The following is a 15,212-nucleotide window of genomic DNA, read 5'->3' as shown; positions in this document are numbered from 1 at the left end:
ATAAAAACTTTGAGGTTTGCCGATGACATTTTAATTCTGTCAGAGACAGCAAAGGACTTGGAAGAGCAGTTGGACGGAATGGACAGTGTCTTGAAAGTAGGATAGAAGATGAAATCAACAAAAGCAAAATGAGGATAATGGAATGTAGTCGAATTAAGTCGGGTGATGCGCTTAAAGTAGTAGAGTGTCTCTGTTTGGGGAGCAAAATAACTGATGATGGTTGAAGAAGAGAGGATATAAAATGTAGACTGGCAATGGCAAGGAAAGCATTTCTGAAGAAGAGAAATTTGTTAACATCGAGTATAGATTTAAGTGTCAGGAAGTCGTTTCTGAAAGTATTTGTATGAAGTTTGGCCATGTATGGAAGTGAAACATGGATGATAAATAGTTTGGACAAGAAGAGAATAGAAGTTTTTAAATGTGGTTCTACAGAAGAATGCTGAAGATTAGATGGGTAGATCACATAACTAATGAGGAGGTATTGAATAGAATTGGGGAGAAGAGGAGTTTGTGGCACAACTTGACTACATGAAGGGATCGGTTGGTAGGACATGTTCCGAGGCATCAAGGGATCACCAATTTAGTATTGGAGGGCAGCAGCATGGAGGGTAAAAATCATAGAGGGAGACCAAGAGATGAATACACTAAGCAGATTCAGAAGGGTGTAGGTTGCAGTAGGTACTGGGAGATGAAGAAGCTTGCACAGGATAGAGTAGCATGGAGAGCTGCATCAAACCAGTCTCAGAACTTGAAGACCACAACAACAAAAAACAACCGCACTCATACAGTTATAGTTAGTGGTGACTTCAACCAGCCTTCGATGCGTTGGAAAAAATATATGTTTTAAGTTGGAGGTAGGCATAAAAGTTGTCCGAAATCATTCTGAATGTGCTCTCAGAGAATTATTTTGAACAATTAGATCAGGAGCCCACTGTAAGTGTAAATAGTTGCGAAAACATACTTAACCTCTTAGCAACAAATAATCCTGAGCAAAAAGGGAGCGTTATAACAGATAGAGGGATTAGTGATCACAAGGTTGTTGTAATGAGACTGGAAACTAACATCCAAACCCACCAAAAATAAATGCAAAATACACCTGTTTAAAAAGCCACTAAAAATTTGTTAGAGGCCTTCCTAAGAGACCATTTCCACTCTTTCCAATGAAAATATGTAAGCACAGACGAGAAGTGGTTTAAATTCAAGAAATAGTGTCAGTGGCTATTGAGAGACATTTACCAAGTAATAAGAGGTGGTACTGAGAGCATAGGAGATGGTATGCTAAACAGGTCAGAACGCTTGTTGCAGAAGCTACATAAAATTTAAAAAAAGCATGCCAAATTTAAAGGAACACAAAATTCTCAAGATTGGCAAAGTTTTACTGAAGCTCAAAATGTAGCATGAACTTCAATGCGAGATGCTTTTAATACTTTTCATAATGAAACTTTCTCTCGAAATCAGGCAGATAATCCAAAGAGATTCTGGTTTTATGTTAAGTACACCAGCAGAAACACAAAATCAATACATTCACTGTGTGATAACAATGGTGACATTATTGATGAAAATGCCACTAAAACAAAGTTACTAATCACGGTTTTCTGAAATTCTTTCACCAAAGGGGATTAAGTAAATATTCCAGAATTCAAACCAAGAGCAGCTGCCAGCAGTAGACACTGCTCGATGTAGCAAAGTACCTTAAATCACTTAATAAAGGCAAGGCCTCTGGTCTTGATTGTTTACCAGTCAGGTTCCTCTCAAACTATGCTGATACGATAGCTATATATTTCAAATCGTATACAACCGATTGCTCATTGAAAGATCTGTACCTAAGGAATGGAAAGTTGCACAAGTACACCAATAACCAAGAAAGGAAATAGGAGTAATCCACTAAAAAAACCATATTGCTAATGTCGATTTGCAGTACGATTTTGGAACATGTACTGTGTTCAAACATGATGAGTTATCTTGAAGAAAACTATTTATTGACAGACAGCCAACACAGATTCAGAAAATATTGTTCTATAGACTAGCATCTCAGTTGTGAGACTGGATTCATTATTTCCTGGTAGAAAGATCACAGTTTTTAATAACTGATGGAAAGTCAATGAGTGAAACAGAAGTAATAGTGGGCATTCCCCAAGGAAGTATTATGAGCCCTCTGTTGTTCCTCATCTACATAAATGATTTAGGAGACAATCTGAGTAGCACTCTAAAATTGTTTGCAGATGATGCTGTCATTTACTGTCTTGTAAAGTCAACAGATGATAAAAACAAATTGCAGAATGATTCAGACAAGATACCTGTATGGCACAAAAAGTAGTAACTGATTATACATAATGAAAAGTGTGAAGTCATCCACATGAGTACCAAAAGGTATCTGCTAAATTTTGGTTACACAATAAATCACACAAATGTAAAGGCTGTAAATTCAACTACTTAGGGATTGCAATCACAAATAAATTAAGTTGGAACAATCATATAGAAAACACTGTGGGTAAAGCAAACCAAAGACTATGATTTAGCTGGCCGTTGTGGCCAAGCGGTTCTGGGCACTTCAGTCTAGAATCACGCTGCTGCTACGGTCGCAGTTTCGAATCCTACCTCGGGCATGGATGTGTATGATGTCCTTAGGTTAGTTAGGTTTAAGTAGTTCTAAGTCTAGGGGACTGATGTCCTCAGATGTTAAGTCTCATAATGCTTAGAGCCATTTGAACTATGATTTATTGGCAGAACACTGAGAAAATGCAACAGGTCTATTAGACCACCTACACTACACTTATATGTCCTGTTCTGGAATATTGCTGTGTGATATGAGATCCACATCAGACAGGATCGGTAGAGGACATAAAAAAAGTTCAAAGAAGGACATCTCGTTTTGCACTACTGCACAATAGGGGAGATAGTGCCTCAAATATGATACATGAATTGGAGTGGCGATCGTTAAAACAAAGGCATTTTTTATGTATATATGCTGAATCAGCAAGTGAAAATCTGTACCAAGGATGGGAATCGAAATTGGGTCTCCAGCTTACTAGGCAGCTGCGTTAGCCACTAAGGCGTTTTTTGTTGCAACAGGATCTTCTTGTGAAATTTTAATCACCTACTTTCTCCTCAGTGTGAAAATATTTTCTTGGCTGTCACCTACATAGGGACGAATGATTATTATAATAAACTAAGAGAAATCAGAGCTTCCACAGAAAGATTTAAGTGTTTGCTTTTCTCATGTGCGGTTCGAGAGTGGAATAGAAGAGAAATAGCTTTAAAGTGGTTAAGTGAAACCTCTACCAGGTACATAATTTTGAACTGCAGAGTAATCACGTAGGTGTAGGTGTAGATGTAGATGAACATTTTCTCATAATTATTTCTCATGCAAAATGTTGTACACTTTCTACGGAAATGCCTGTTGTGTCAGGTATTTCACATACCTTTAATTGCCTTCTGTCCGATACAGTATTGTGTATTTTCTCAATCTATGATACAGTTTTGGAATATCCTTCACACTTTCTCCAAGAACATAGCGCCACATTGGCACTGAATTGCTCCCCCTCCCCTTTTTTTAACTGTTTAAAACGAAGGAGAAAACTCCTTAAAAAAAACTTTACTGAACTGAATGAATTTCTATTGGCAATTTTTTATGATGGCATGTTATAACAGCTTATCGAGTTGAAGAAAAAGCACACATATGACTAGTCTAAAAACTGCAAAAAGAGAACTATTCTGCAAACCAAACTGTGATTTCAACTATGTCATACCTGGTCTTCACCTTGTGCTGTCTGTTTCTGTGTGCTTAGTTGTTCAGTCACTTGCATTGGTCACATTTAGTTTTTTACTTTGTTCATACACTCTGCTCCCCAATAGACTGCCTTGCACATTGAGTTTCATTCCCTCTTCCAGGGTTCAGCTTCTTGTACTTGAGCCATGATCAGCTAGTGTAGTTACATTTGTGCTGACAGTGACGGTTTTGTGGAGTTTTAGTGCCTGTGAAAATACAAATGTGGCAATGTAAGACGTTCTTACATGTGACACTTTTATTTTGTAGTTTTAATTTGTGGCCACCATGGACTCGGCATTTTTGCAATGTCAATAGAAGTGGTTGCACCTACAGGTGCAGCAACAAAAGCTGCAGCAGGAGCAGAAGCAGGAACTGTTCAGTAGAACGTAGAATTGCTCTGCTATCATGCTGCACTGGTGGTGAGCCAGGCGCCTGCAGAGAAGCTTTGTCCCCTGATGCTGTTTGCCGGCTTTGACAAGTCTGCAGGAGGTGGGAGAATTATCTGCACCAGTTCTTGCTGCAGTCCCAGGTAAGACCAGTCGCCAATCCAGCTGATAAAGCTGCCTTGTCACTGTCCAGCAGTGCAGAGTCACGTGAAATCATGAAAAATTTGAAGCCCTCTGCCAAGCCTGAGAAGCTTACCTTTGAGGAATGCTGTCAGCTGCCTACACAGTATTTTGGATATCAAATCTATATGATGATAGCAGGGTTCCAATTTAATCAGCACCACAAACATTTTGCGCAATCGTTACATGTCATGGATCACCAACCTGTAAGGTCTCTCATTCAAGTGTCGGTTTGAGTGCCCCAGTCTGCTACCTCATAAGCAGAATCACTAACTACAGACATGATTGTCTGGTTAGCATGCAACAGCAGGGTCCAAACTAAGGCATTTACCTTGTGTAACCCTTTCTTAGCTAAAGTTGAACACATGGCAGTGCCTTTGGTCTACTTTCCAACAATTGGCCGGTAGGGAAGTTAGATACGTGTGGTAAATAGTCCCTGGTGTCTGTAGGCTTGGCCAGGCAACCATCCCTTCCGCTGAGCCGCAGAATGAAGCGACCTTTGATGACTCAAGTGCGTTGACATTATGACACTCTCTGCCTTCACTCACTGAGAACGCAATGGGTACAAATAAGTCAAAGAGTAATAGTAGTTGCCCATGACATTTCTGGATTCTCAGCATTGTTCCCCTTCTGCATCTATTTCCACTCGGTGGAAAAGTTGGTGGTGCTGCCCTAATTGTCGTGTGGTGCATATTTGACAGAACTGCCCGTATGTAGGCACCATGTGTGGGGTATGTTGAAAAGTAGGCCATTTGGCATAAATTTGCAACAGTGGCGAACCACAGGCTGGGCATCGGAGTCCCCAGAGTTTTCTCTGAACTTGGAGGCTGTTTCCGATGCCCCAAGAGCAGCACCCTAGTGTATTCTGCTAACACTGATGGGTGATTGATTGAGTTTCAAGTTGTTATGGGAGCAATAGTAGGGTTAATTAACTTAGACATGTACAGATTCTTGTGCTGAATTACATCAAGTTCTACGCCAAGTTCTGTCTTATAGTAAACAGTGTATTGCTTTGAGGGGGTGAGCTCCATTTCTGTAAATTATGTGGAACGGCAAATTATGTTGTTAGTGCTTAATTCACTGCTGGCACAAACCATTTTTGGCTTCCAGATAGTGCACAAAGTACGTTTAGGGTCTTCGTCAGTACCCTTTCAAGACATGGACTTTTTACTATGATCATATGACCAGCTGTTTGGGGATACTTTGAGTCAGGCAGAAAACTTCAAAGCACACATCTCCCCTAATCCATCAGTGATACCTAAATTTGGTCACCCCTGGCCCATTTCCTTCGCCATGCATGACAAAGTAAAGATGGAATTGCAGCGTTTGAAGGGCCTCGGCATCATTTCCCCTATTTTGTCGAGTCAGTGAGCCACTCCTTGGACAGTGATTCAGAAGCGAGACAGTGCCTTGCGCCTCTGTGGCAACTGTAAACAGATGGTCAACACATGATATTTCATGGACTCATAGCCTGTTCCATGGCTGGAGGACTTGTTGGTAAAGTTATCAGGGGGCCAATATTTTTCACACATCAGCTTGTGCAACAAATACCTGCAGTTGCCATTGAATGCCACTTCTTGGAGTTTGTTAGTGCTCAACATCCTCTTTTGGTTTTACGAGTTCAATTATTTGCTGTGTGGAATTTTGCCTGCGGTGGAATTTATCAACAATGTAAATAGGGAAGATATGTAAAATGATATCCATATGAGGAGCTACTTACTTATATGAATAATATGAAGTGTAGAGATGATTTATATGATGAATGTAGTGATGTGTAGAGAATTTACGGAGCATGGAGGCATTTTTGTGTGTTTATTGAGGCGATTATGGAGGATTAATAGATGTTGAGGGCATATTTTTTTGGAGAGACGATGATATTGAGTCAAGAGGTCTATGTAATGGAGATTTATGTGAGTTGAGAGGTGTATGAAAGTTGAAATATTTTAAGAGCTAATGATTGAACATTATATTTATTTTCAAACAAGTTGTCCTGTTTATATTTGTATGTATTGTAAGTGACGATGAGAAAAGTATGGTGGTGATAAATAGAGGATTACTTATTAAGAGCAAAGGGATGATGATTTGATGATCTAATCAGCTGTTGAGGTTGGTGATTCACACTTTTGAATTGGGGTAAAAAAATGCTGGCACAGTATAAGGTGTATTGTGTACTGATGTTTCAAATTTTGAACTATATGTCAACATAATAAGATGTATGTACTATCTTATTTGCAATATTAATAACAACTGTTAAAATACAGAAGTTTAATCTATGGCAGAATGAGTACCCATTCCTTCTGAAACTTAACTTCCGAACAACCACATTAGTTGGAGATTTATATCTGCAGAACTTAATATAAATCAAAGTGTTGTCAATTACTTGTACAATTTGTTGTGTTGAAATTGTTTCACCAGATATGTTTCATGTTAGTATTTTGTTAAATATAGGAATAGAGTAGCCATTAGTATGAGATATTTTCTCTGTACCTTTCACATGTGGCACTGGAGATGAGGTGAAATAGTGATGATAGTATGGACAGCAAAAGCCCTGCTGAAAGGATGGCACACCAAAGGGATTAGCTGAAATAGGCTAAGTGAAATAGTGATGATAGAACTGACAGCAAATCTGTGCTGAAAGGACGGCACACCAAAGGAATAGATAGATAGATACATACATATGTATCTGTGTGTGTGTGTGTGTGTGTGTGTGTGTGTGTGTAATTTGTAAAAAGTTTTTTTTTTCGCCTGCGGCTGCAAAGAAGCCTCTTAGGGCAGGGATGTAAGATGTCCGCAATCCCTTACCCAATGATAAATGCATTTTTTGTCTCACACAGGTTGATAGTAAGCAAAATTGAGTGTCAAGCATTGCTAGTTCTAATTGAGTGAAGTGTCAAGAGTTCAGCTTCGGAGTCTGTCGAGTCCGGACAGAGGCTTGAGCTGTGTGTCAAACCGGATGTGTGAACCCACTGCCATGGGTTGATCCTCAGTAAAACACTACAGATTCATGACATATGATATTCCTGACAATTGTTTTATAAAGGTTTAGTGTGCTGTATATTTGTTTTTTGTGTCGACCATGCCAGTCTCCCATTGAATTGCAGTGAGGCTTGTGTGTGTTTAACATTGTTACAGTGTGTAATGCAATACCAAAAATACTGACCTTTGATGAGATTAACCATAACTAGAAGTGTGAGACAAAAATAGTGTCTGCCTCAAAACTGTTTCTGAACAGAATATATCAGTCAAACAACGTAAAACATTTTGGCATTGGTTATTGCAAAACCTTTATCATTGTTTGTGAACATTGTTGAGCTGCCGCACTGATTATAAAAGACTCTCGAAGCAGCTGAATCTGATGAGCACTTAGGTCATGGTTACATCAAAATTAACGCTAGGCTGCTATTTTGGTTAATAACAAATGATGCCATAATAATTAGGAGTGCTTCAAATGATATCTTGCAGCAAACGCTGCTTGATTTTCCTTCAGTGGCAGGGGAAGTTGTGACCACATGGCCACCTACATGCTACTCTTAAAATCATTTCAGCAGTCTAGGCAGGATGGTCTTAGTGTGTTCCTTCGGAAGATAAGTCAGTGTGGTGTATGTTTTTTCTCCTCAAGGAGAGGGTTGTCCCTCTGGCATTGCATCCTCCTGCACTCTACCTGCTGCTGCTGTTTCATGTGAAGGCTTTGGCATGATGTCACATCTGTTGGCCACCAATCAGTCACAATATTGAAAATCTTGTGTGGGCTTGTACAGTCTGTGCACAGAACCAGGCGGCACCACTGCATCAGTTCTTCCCTTGGCCAGCCCAGAGCACCCTTAGACAGGGTACGTGCCACATTTGCAGACCCCCTTTTGGAAACCATGTGGTTGTTGGCAGTGGATGTGTTGTCATTGCCCAATTTCCCTTACATTGCCAAACTGTCTTCCACAATGTCCGACAGCTGCTGTCGAGGGTTCCAATCCCCCAGACCCTTGTATCTGATAATGGCCAGAAATTTGTCTCAAGGGAGTTTGAAGTTTTTAGTATTTGCAACAGTAGCCAACATATGACAGCCGTCCTGTTTCATCTGACTTCTAAGTTCTGGTTGGAACAGTGCATACAAACTTTCAACACCAAAATGAAGAAGTCTGTGTCTGCTTCGTCCCACGACAGTACACTGTTTAGTTTTTTCACCACATACCGAGCAATACTGGTTGACAGGTGCAGTCTGGCAGAGCATTTGCTGGATTGTCAGCTATGAGTCTTTCAGATTTGTACACCTAAGTTGCATGCCTCAGGCCATTGAAGCCCACCCCACTTTCATCATGGGGCTGCTGTTTGGTCCAGCAGCAGGTGTGGTTGCTGGATGTGGTAGTGGTGGTCCACAAAGGCTGGCATTTGTTTGTAGTGGATGCCAGTCACAAGCAGCTGATCTGTCATTCCAGTCAGTTGCACCCCCAATCTGTTGGACCTGCAAAACTGTTTTCTCTGTGTCTGCCACGTGGCAGGGATGGTTGAGGCATTTTTCTGGTAGGATGTTCCCAATTGTGGCAGCATGTTCACTTGCTGCTGGCCCCACTGTCTTACATTCACATGTGGAGTAGGATGCTGCCCACAATTGCTTCTGGAACCTCTGCTGTGAAGCCCATGTAATTGGAACTGGTGCCGTCCTTTCCCCACTCAGTCATGGATGAGTCCTTGCCCCAGCTAATGCAGGCAAACTAGCCATTATACCAGCCTCCACAATCTTCTACCACACTGGAGGCATCAGCTGCTTTGGCATTGCCTACTTCAGGCATAGATCTGCACTTCTGTGATGGAGGTCATAGCACAGATTTGAACATTTGTGCCCTAAATGGCCTTTTCAGGGGGGAGGGATTTAATATCTCCACCAGGGGATGTTGATATAGATGCGTATGAGCTGGGTGGATCCCATGGCAGACTAGTGAAGCATGCTCTCATGGATGATGCGTGTGAAGCATTTTATGGGCTGAATGACTGTCCCTGGTGTTTACTGACAGCAATGATAGGCTGCGCCAATTAGTTTTTATGCTGACTTCTTCTACTTCAGACCTGGCGTTCACCTGTTTCTGTTTCCACGTACTGAGTTGTTCAATCACCCACACTGGTATTTACTCATTTCTATGCAGTGTTTGGACTCTTTATGTTCCTCTGAAGATTGACTCACATGTCGAGTTTCATTCCCTCTTCCAAGGTTTAGCTCCTCGTCTTTATAGTCAAGCCACTGTCAGCTAGTGCAGATACATTTATTCAAACAGTAATGATTTTGCGGTGTTGTCTTGCCTGTGCAGATACAAAAGTAACAAAAATCAAATTTTGTTGATATCAAGGCAAAGGCAAGGCAAAGAAGCTTCCTTCTTGCTCTAATACAGACTGCTTCAATCACAAGTTTAGCTCTCCAAACTCCAGTCTGTCTTTCATTAAACTAAGATTCACAACTTTCAATGTTCTTTGGGAAAAATTCTGTGGGTTTCCTCACGCAATAAAAGTGACTGTAAATAGCTAGTGTGTACTGTATAAGATGCTATATGGAGTTAATGATGAACCACATTTTAGAGTTTTTATTTTACTTAAGGATAGTACCGTAATCATTGCTTTTATGATCCTCAGAAAATATAGCTAATAAATCAAAATCAAGTGAAGCAAATGTGCATGGAAGAAAACAGAGTGAATCACAGGATATATAGGATAAAGGATCATTTAATAGTGCTTGCATTAATGGGATGGAGTATGGCATGTGCATATGTGGAGACACACATCAGGATAAAGGCAAGCTAATGGTGATGATAGTGGACTGAAATGAATATAGTCTCCCTTTCAAATACACTTGCTCAGTTGCTTTGGCTGAGATAGCAGAAAAGACTCACTAAGATTGTGTGGAATGAAAACAGTGTATGTCAATAACTTTGAACTGTTTTCACACAAATTCCGAAGGTCCCAACACATTTATCAGAGCTATTGGGGGCATAAAAATAAGAAATGTGTTTTAATATCTAAATAATGCAATATCAAAGCAAGGAAGTTTTGAAATATAACCTATAGGGAAACAAATGCCTTTTAAGTAATTGTAATTAGCTACATATTCAGCAAACCATATTCACAATAAATATTTTGATATGGAATGTGTCATTTGTACAACAGTTACAGAGTACTTACATTCAGCTTCTCTGTGTGATATTGAAGATTTTCAGAAGTGAAAAAAACATTTACCTGCTTTCAAACAAATTTATTTCACTTCCTTACTACCCAAAGTAATTTCAGTTAAAGTTAGTATGATGAAAGATATCAAGTTATGTGAATAATATGGGTCACTGCCTCCCCCCACTCTGAGGTAGCACCACTGTGTTGTTAAGGCATTGAGCCATGAGCTGTCAAGGTAGACAGATGTAGAAGGGGTGGGTGGGGGATGGGGTGTTAAGATCCAATGCATATTGAGAATTTGTGTAGGGATTGCATGAGTAATGTAATGCATGATGATAGGGAATGCTCTGTCAATAATGTATCAGCTATTTAAATGTTTTGAAAGCCCTACAGTTCTTGATTTTTACCCTTTGTCATGTGGGGGCAATGGTGTTAACAAAAGACTGCTACAACAGTACTGACATTGTTTAGCTAACATTGGTGACTATTCATTTCACACTAGACAACTGCTACATTAGAATGCAACATTTTTCCTATTAATATTGTATCTGCTGTTGTTCTCAAACTTATGAATTGCTGAATAAATATTTTATCAGAGAATAACTTTAATTAATACTCTTAGTTGCTACAAAATGCCTTCAAGTTGTACTTGTATAAATCCAATTGTTACTTCATTACGGGGTACCTTTGTGCACAATCGAGCAGTTAACTTATCCCGAAATATTATCATTAAGTATTGTGGTGGAGTAATTAGGCAAAGAGTTCACATTTCTGAGGAGTGGGTTTCATAAACTCATCTGTCCATCCAGATTTAAGTTTCCTTAATTTCTCCAAATCACATAAGGCAAATGCCAGGATGATTTTTTTATTTTATTGACATAGTGATAAGATATGTTACAAACAGTGAAAGGACTAGTTCTTGCTATAACATTCAAAAGAATTACAGGCTGCATATAATTACAAATTTTCTTGCGTTTCTTAGATAACCTCAACATAAGGAAACCAACATTTATGGAGGTTTTCTTAGATGCATAGATTAAAAGTAGCAGTTAACCCGATTGTACTAAGTGATTTATATTGTGCAATCATATATTTTTTGTTTGGTTGTGAAACTGTTGCAGGCTTTAGCTCTCCTAAAATGGAATGAAGAGTTTAATTTTTGCAGTTCTTGTGGTCAGGAACTGATTCCTGCACCTGCAAGGACACAGAAGAAATGTGTTTCGTGCCATAAATCTCACTATCCAGCAGTAAATCCTGTTGGAATAACTTTGGTCAGAACTTACAACAACAGCAAAATTTTACTAGTACGTCAACATTCACACCCACCTGGAATGTATACGTGCATAGCAGGCTTCGTTGAAACAGGTATCATGTTTTATTTCTAGTTGCAATACGCAATAAATCAGAATTTTTCTTACATGAGTGCCTCCACATTATGTAAAGTTGGATTAATACATGAACCATGGACCTTGCCATTGGTGGGGAGGCTTGCGTGCCTCAGCGATACAGATAGCCCTACTGTAGGTGCAACCACAACACAGGGGTATCTGTTGAGAGGCCAGACAAACATGTGGTTCCTGAAGAGGGGCAGCAGCCTTTTCAGTAGTTGCTGGGGCAATGGTCTGGATGATTGACTGATCTGGCCTTGTAACACTAACCAAAATGGCCTTGCTGTGGTGGTACTGCGAATGGCTAAAAGCAAGGGGAAACTACACCCGTAATTTTTCCCGAGGGCATGCAGCTTTATTGTATGGTTAAATGATGATGGCGTCCTCTTGGGTAAAATATTCTGGAGGTACAATAGTCCCCCATTCGGATCTCCGGGCGGGGACTACTCAAAAAGATGTCGTTATCAGGAGAAAGAAAACTGGCATTCTACGGATCGGAGTGTGGAATGTCAGATCCCTTAAACGAACAGGTAGGTTAGAAAATTTAAAAAGGGAAATGGATAGGTTAAAGTTAGATATAGTGGGAATTAGTGAAGTTTGGTGGCAGGAGGAACAAGACTTTTGGTCAGGTGAATACAGGGTTATAAATACAAAATCAAATAGGGGTAATGCAGGAGTAGGTTTAATAATGAATAAAAAAATAGGAGTGTGTGTAAGCTACTACAAACAGCATAGTGAATGCATTATTGTGGCCAAGATAGACACGAAGCCCACGCCTACTACAGTAGTACAAGTTTATATGCCTACTAGCTCTGCAGATGACGAAGAAATTTAAGAAATGTATGATGAAATAAAAGAAATTATTCAGATAGCGAAGGGAGACGAAAATTTAATAGTCATGGGTGATTGGAATTCGGCAGTAGGAAAAGGGAGAGAAGGAATTGTAGTAGGTGAATACGGATTGGAAATAAGAAATGAAAGAGGAAGCCGCCTGGTAGAATTTTGCACAGAGCACAGCTTAATCATAGCAAACACTTGGTTTAAGAATCATGAAAGAAGGTTGTATACATGGAAGAAGCCTGGAGATACTGACAGGTTTCAGATAGATTATATAATGGTAAGACAGAGATTTAGGAACCAGGTTTTAAATTGTAAGACATTTCCAGGGGCAGATGTGGACTCTGACCACAATCTATTGGTTATGAACTGTAGATTAAAACTGAAGAAACTGCAAAAAGGTGGGAATGTAAGGAGATGGGACCTGGATAAACTAAGAACACAATTGACAGGAATGGGGGAAAGAAATACAGTAGAAGAAGAATGGGTAACTTTGAGGGATGAAGTAGTGAAGGCAGCAGAGGATCAAGTAGGTAAAAAGACGAGGGTTAGTAGAAATCCTTGGGTAACAGAAGAAATATTGAATTTAATTGATGAAAGGAGAAAATATAAAAATGCAGTAAATGAAGCAGGCAAAAAGGAACACAAACGTCTCAAAAATGAGACCGACAAGAAGTGCAAAATGGTTAAGCAGGGATGGCTAGAGGACAAATGTAAGGATATAGAGGCTTATCTCACTAGGGTAAAATAGATACTGCCTACAGGAAAATTAAAGAGACCTTTGGAGAAAAGAGAACCATTTGTATTAATATCAAGAGCTCAGATGGAAACCAAGTTCTAAGCAAAGAAGGGAAAGCAGAAAGGTAGAAGGAGTATATAGAGGGTCTATACAAGGGGGATATACTTGAGGACAATATTATGGAAACGGAAGAGGATGTAGATGAAGATGAAAAGGGAGATATGATACTGCGTGAAGAGTTTGACAAGGCCCCGGGAGTAGACAACATTCCATTAGAACTACTGACAGCCTTGGGAGAGCCAGTCCTGACAAAACTCTACCATCTGGTGAGCAAGTTGTATGAGACAGGCGAAATACCCTCAGACTTCAAGAAGAATATAACAATTCCCAAAGAAAGCAGGTGTTGACAGATGTGAAAATTACCGATCAGTTTAATAAATCACGGCTGCAAAATACTAATGCGAATTCTTTACAGACGAATGGAAAAACTGGAAGCCGACCTTGGGGAAGATCAGTTTGGATTCTGTAGAAACACTGGAACACGTGAGGCAATACTGACCGTACGACTTATCTTAGAAGCTAGATTATGGAAAGGCAAACCTACCTTTCTAGCATTTGTAGACGAAGAGAAAGCTTTTGACAATGTTGGCTGGAATACTCTCTTTCAAATTCTGAAGGTGGCAGGAGTAAAATACAGGGAGCGAAAGGCTATTTACAATTTGTACAGAAACCAGATGGCAGTTATAAGGGCGAGGGACATGAAAGGGAAGGAGTGGTTGGGAAGGGAGTGAGACAGGGTTGTAGCCTCTCCCCAATGTTATTCAATCTGTATATTGAGCAAGTAGTGAAGGAAACAAAAGAATAATTCAGAGTAGGTATTAAAATCCATGGAGAAGAAATAAAAACTTTGAGGTTCGCTGATGACATTCTAATTCTGTCAGAGACAGCAAAGGACTTGGAAGAGCAGTTGAATGGAATGGATTGTGTCTTGAAAGGAGGATATAAGATGAACATCAACAAAACCCAAATAAGGATAATGGTATGTAGTCGAATTAAGTCGGGTGATGCTGAAGAATTAGATTAGGAAATGAGACACTTAAAGTAGTAAAGGAGTTTTGCTATTTGGGAAGCAAAATAACTGATGATGGTCGAAGTAGAGGGAATATAAAATGTAGACTAGCAATGGCAGGGAAAGCGTTTCTGAAGAAGAGAAATTTGTTAACATCGAGTATAGATTTAAGTGTCAGGTAGTCATTTCTGAAAGTATTTGTATGGAGTGTAGCCATGTATGGAAGTGAAACATGGACGATAAATAGTTTGGACAAGAAGAGAATAGAAGCTTTCGAAATGTGGTGCTACAGAAGAATGCTGAAGATTAGATGGGTAGATCACATAACTAATGAGGAGGTATTGTATAGGATTTGGGAGAAGAGAAGTTCGTGGCACAACTTGACTAGAAGAAGGGATCGTTTGGTAGGACATGTTCTGAGGCATCAAGGGATCACCAATTTAGTACTGGAGGGCAGCGTGGAGGGTAAAAATCATAGAGGGAGACCAAGAGATGAATGCACTAAGCAGATTCAGCAGGATGTAGGTTGCAGTAGGTACTGGGAGATGAAGAAGCTTGCACAGGATAGAGTAGCATGGAGAGCTGCATCAAACCAGGCTCAGGACTGAAGACCACAACAACAACAACAACAACAACAACAACAACATACCCCCTTCTCCCTCCTTTTTTTGTTTTATGAGGCACACCTATTGGTAGG

The 15,212-nt window shown here is 39.9% G+C and overlaps 1 protein-coding gene across 2 annotated transcripts in view; it reads left to right on the top strand.

Moving 5' to 3' along the window:
* LOC124609295 (NAD(P)H pyrophosphatase NUDT13, mitochondrial-like) overlaps positions 1-15,212 on the top strand; it is a 58,236-nt gene that overhangs the window by 18,826 nt on the left and 24,198 nt on the right. For both annotated transcript variants that reach the window (XM_047140062.1, XM_047140061.1), the window contains one exon: positions 11,604-11,847. In XM_047140062.1, coding sequence (XP_046996018.1) covers positions 11,604-11,847 — 244 coding nt within the window. The remainder of the gene's footprint in view (positions 1-11,603; positions 11,848-15,212) is intronic.

Source organism: Schistocerca americana, chromosome 1, assembly GCF_021461395.2.
Source record: "Schistocerca americana isolate TAMUIC-IGC-003095 chromosome 1, iqSchAmer2.1, whole genome shotgun sequence".
NCBI lineage: Eukaryota > Metazoa > Arthropoda > Insecta > Orthoptera > Acrididae > Schistocerca > Schistocerca americana.
Note: the sequence above shows the minus strand (reverse complement) of the source record. Positions and strands in the feature narration are given on the sequence as shown.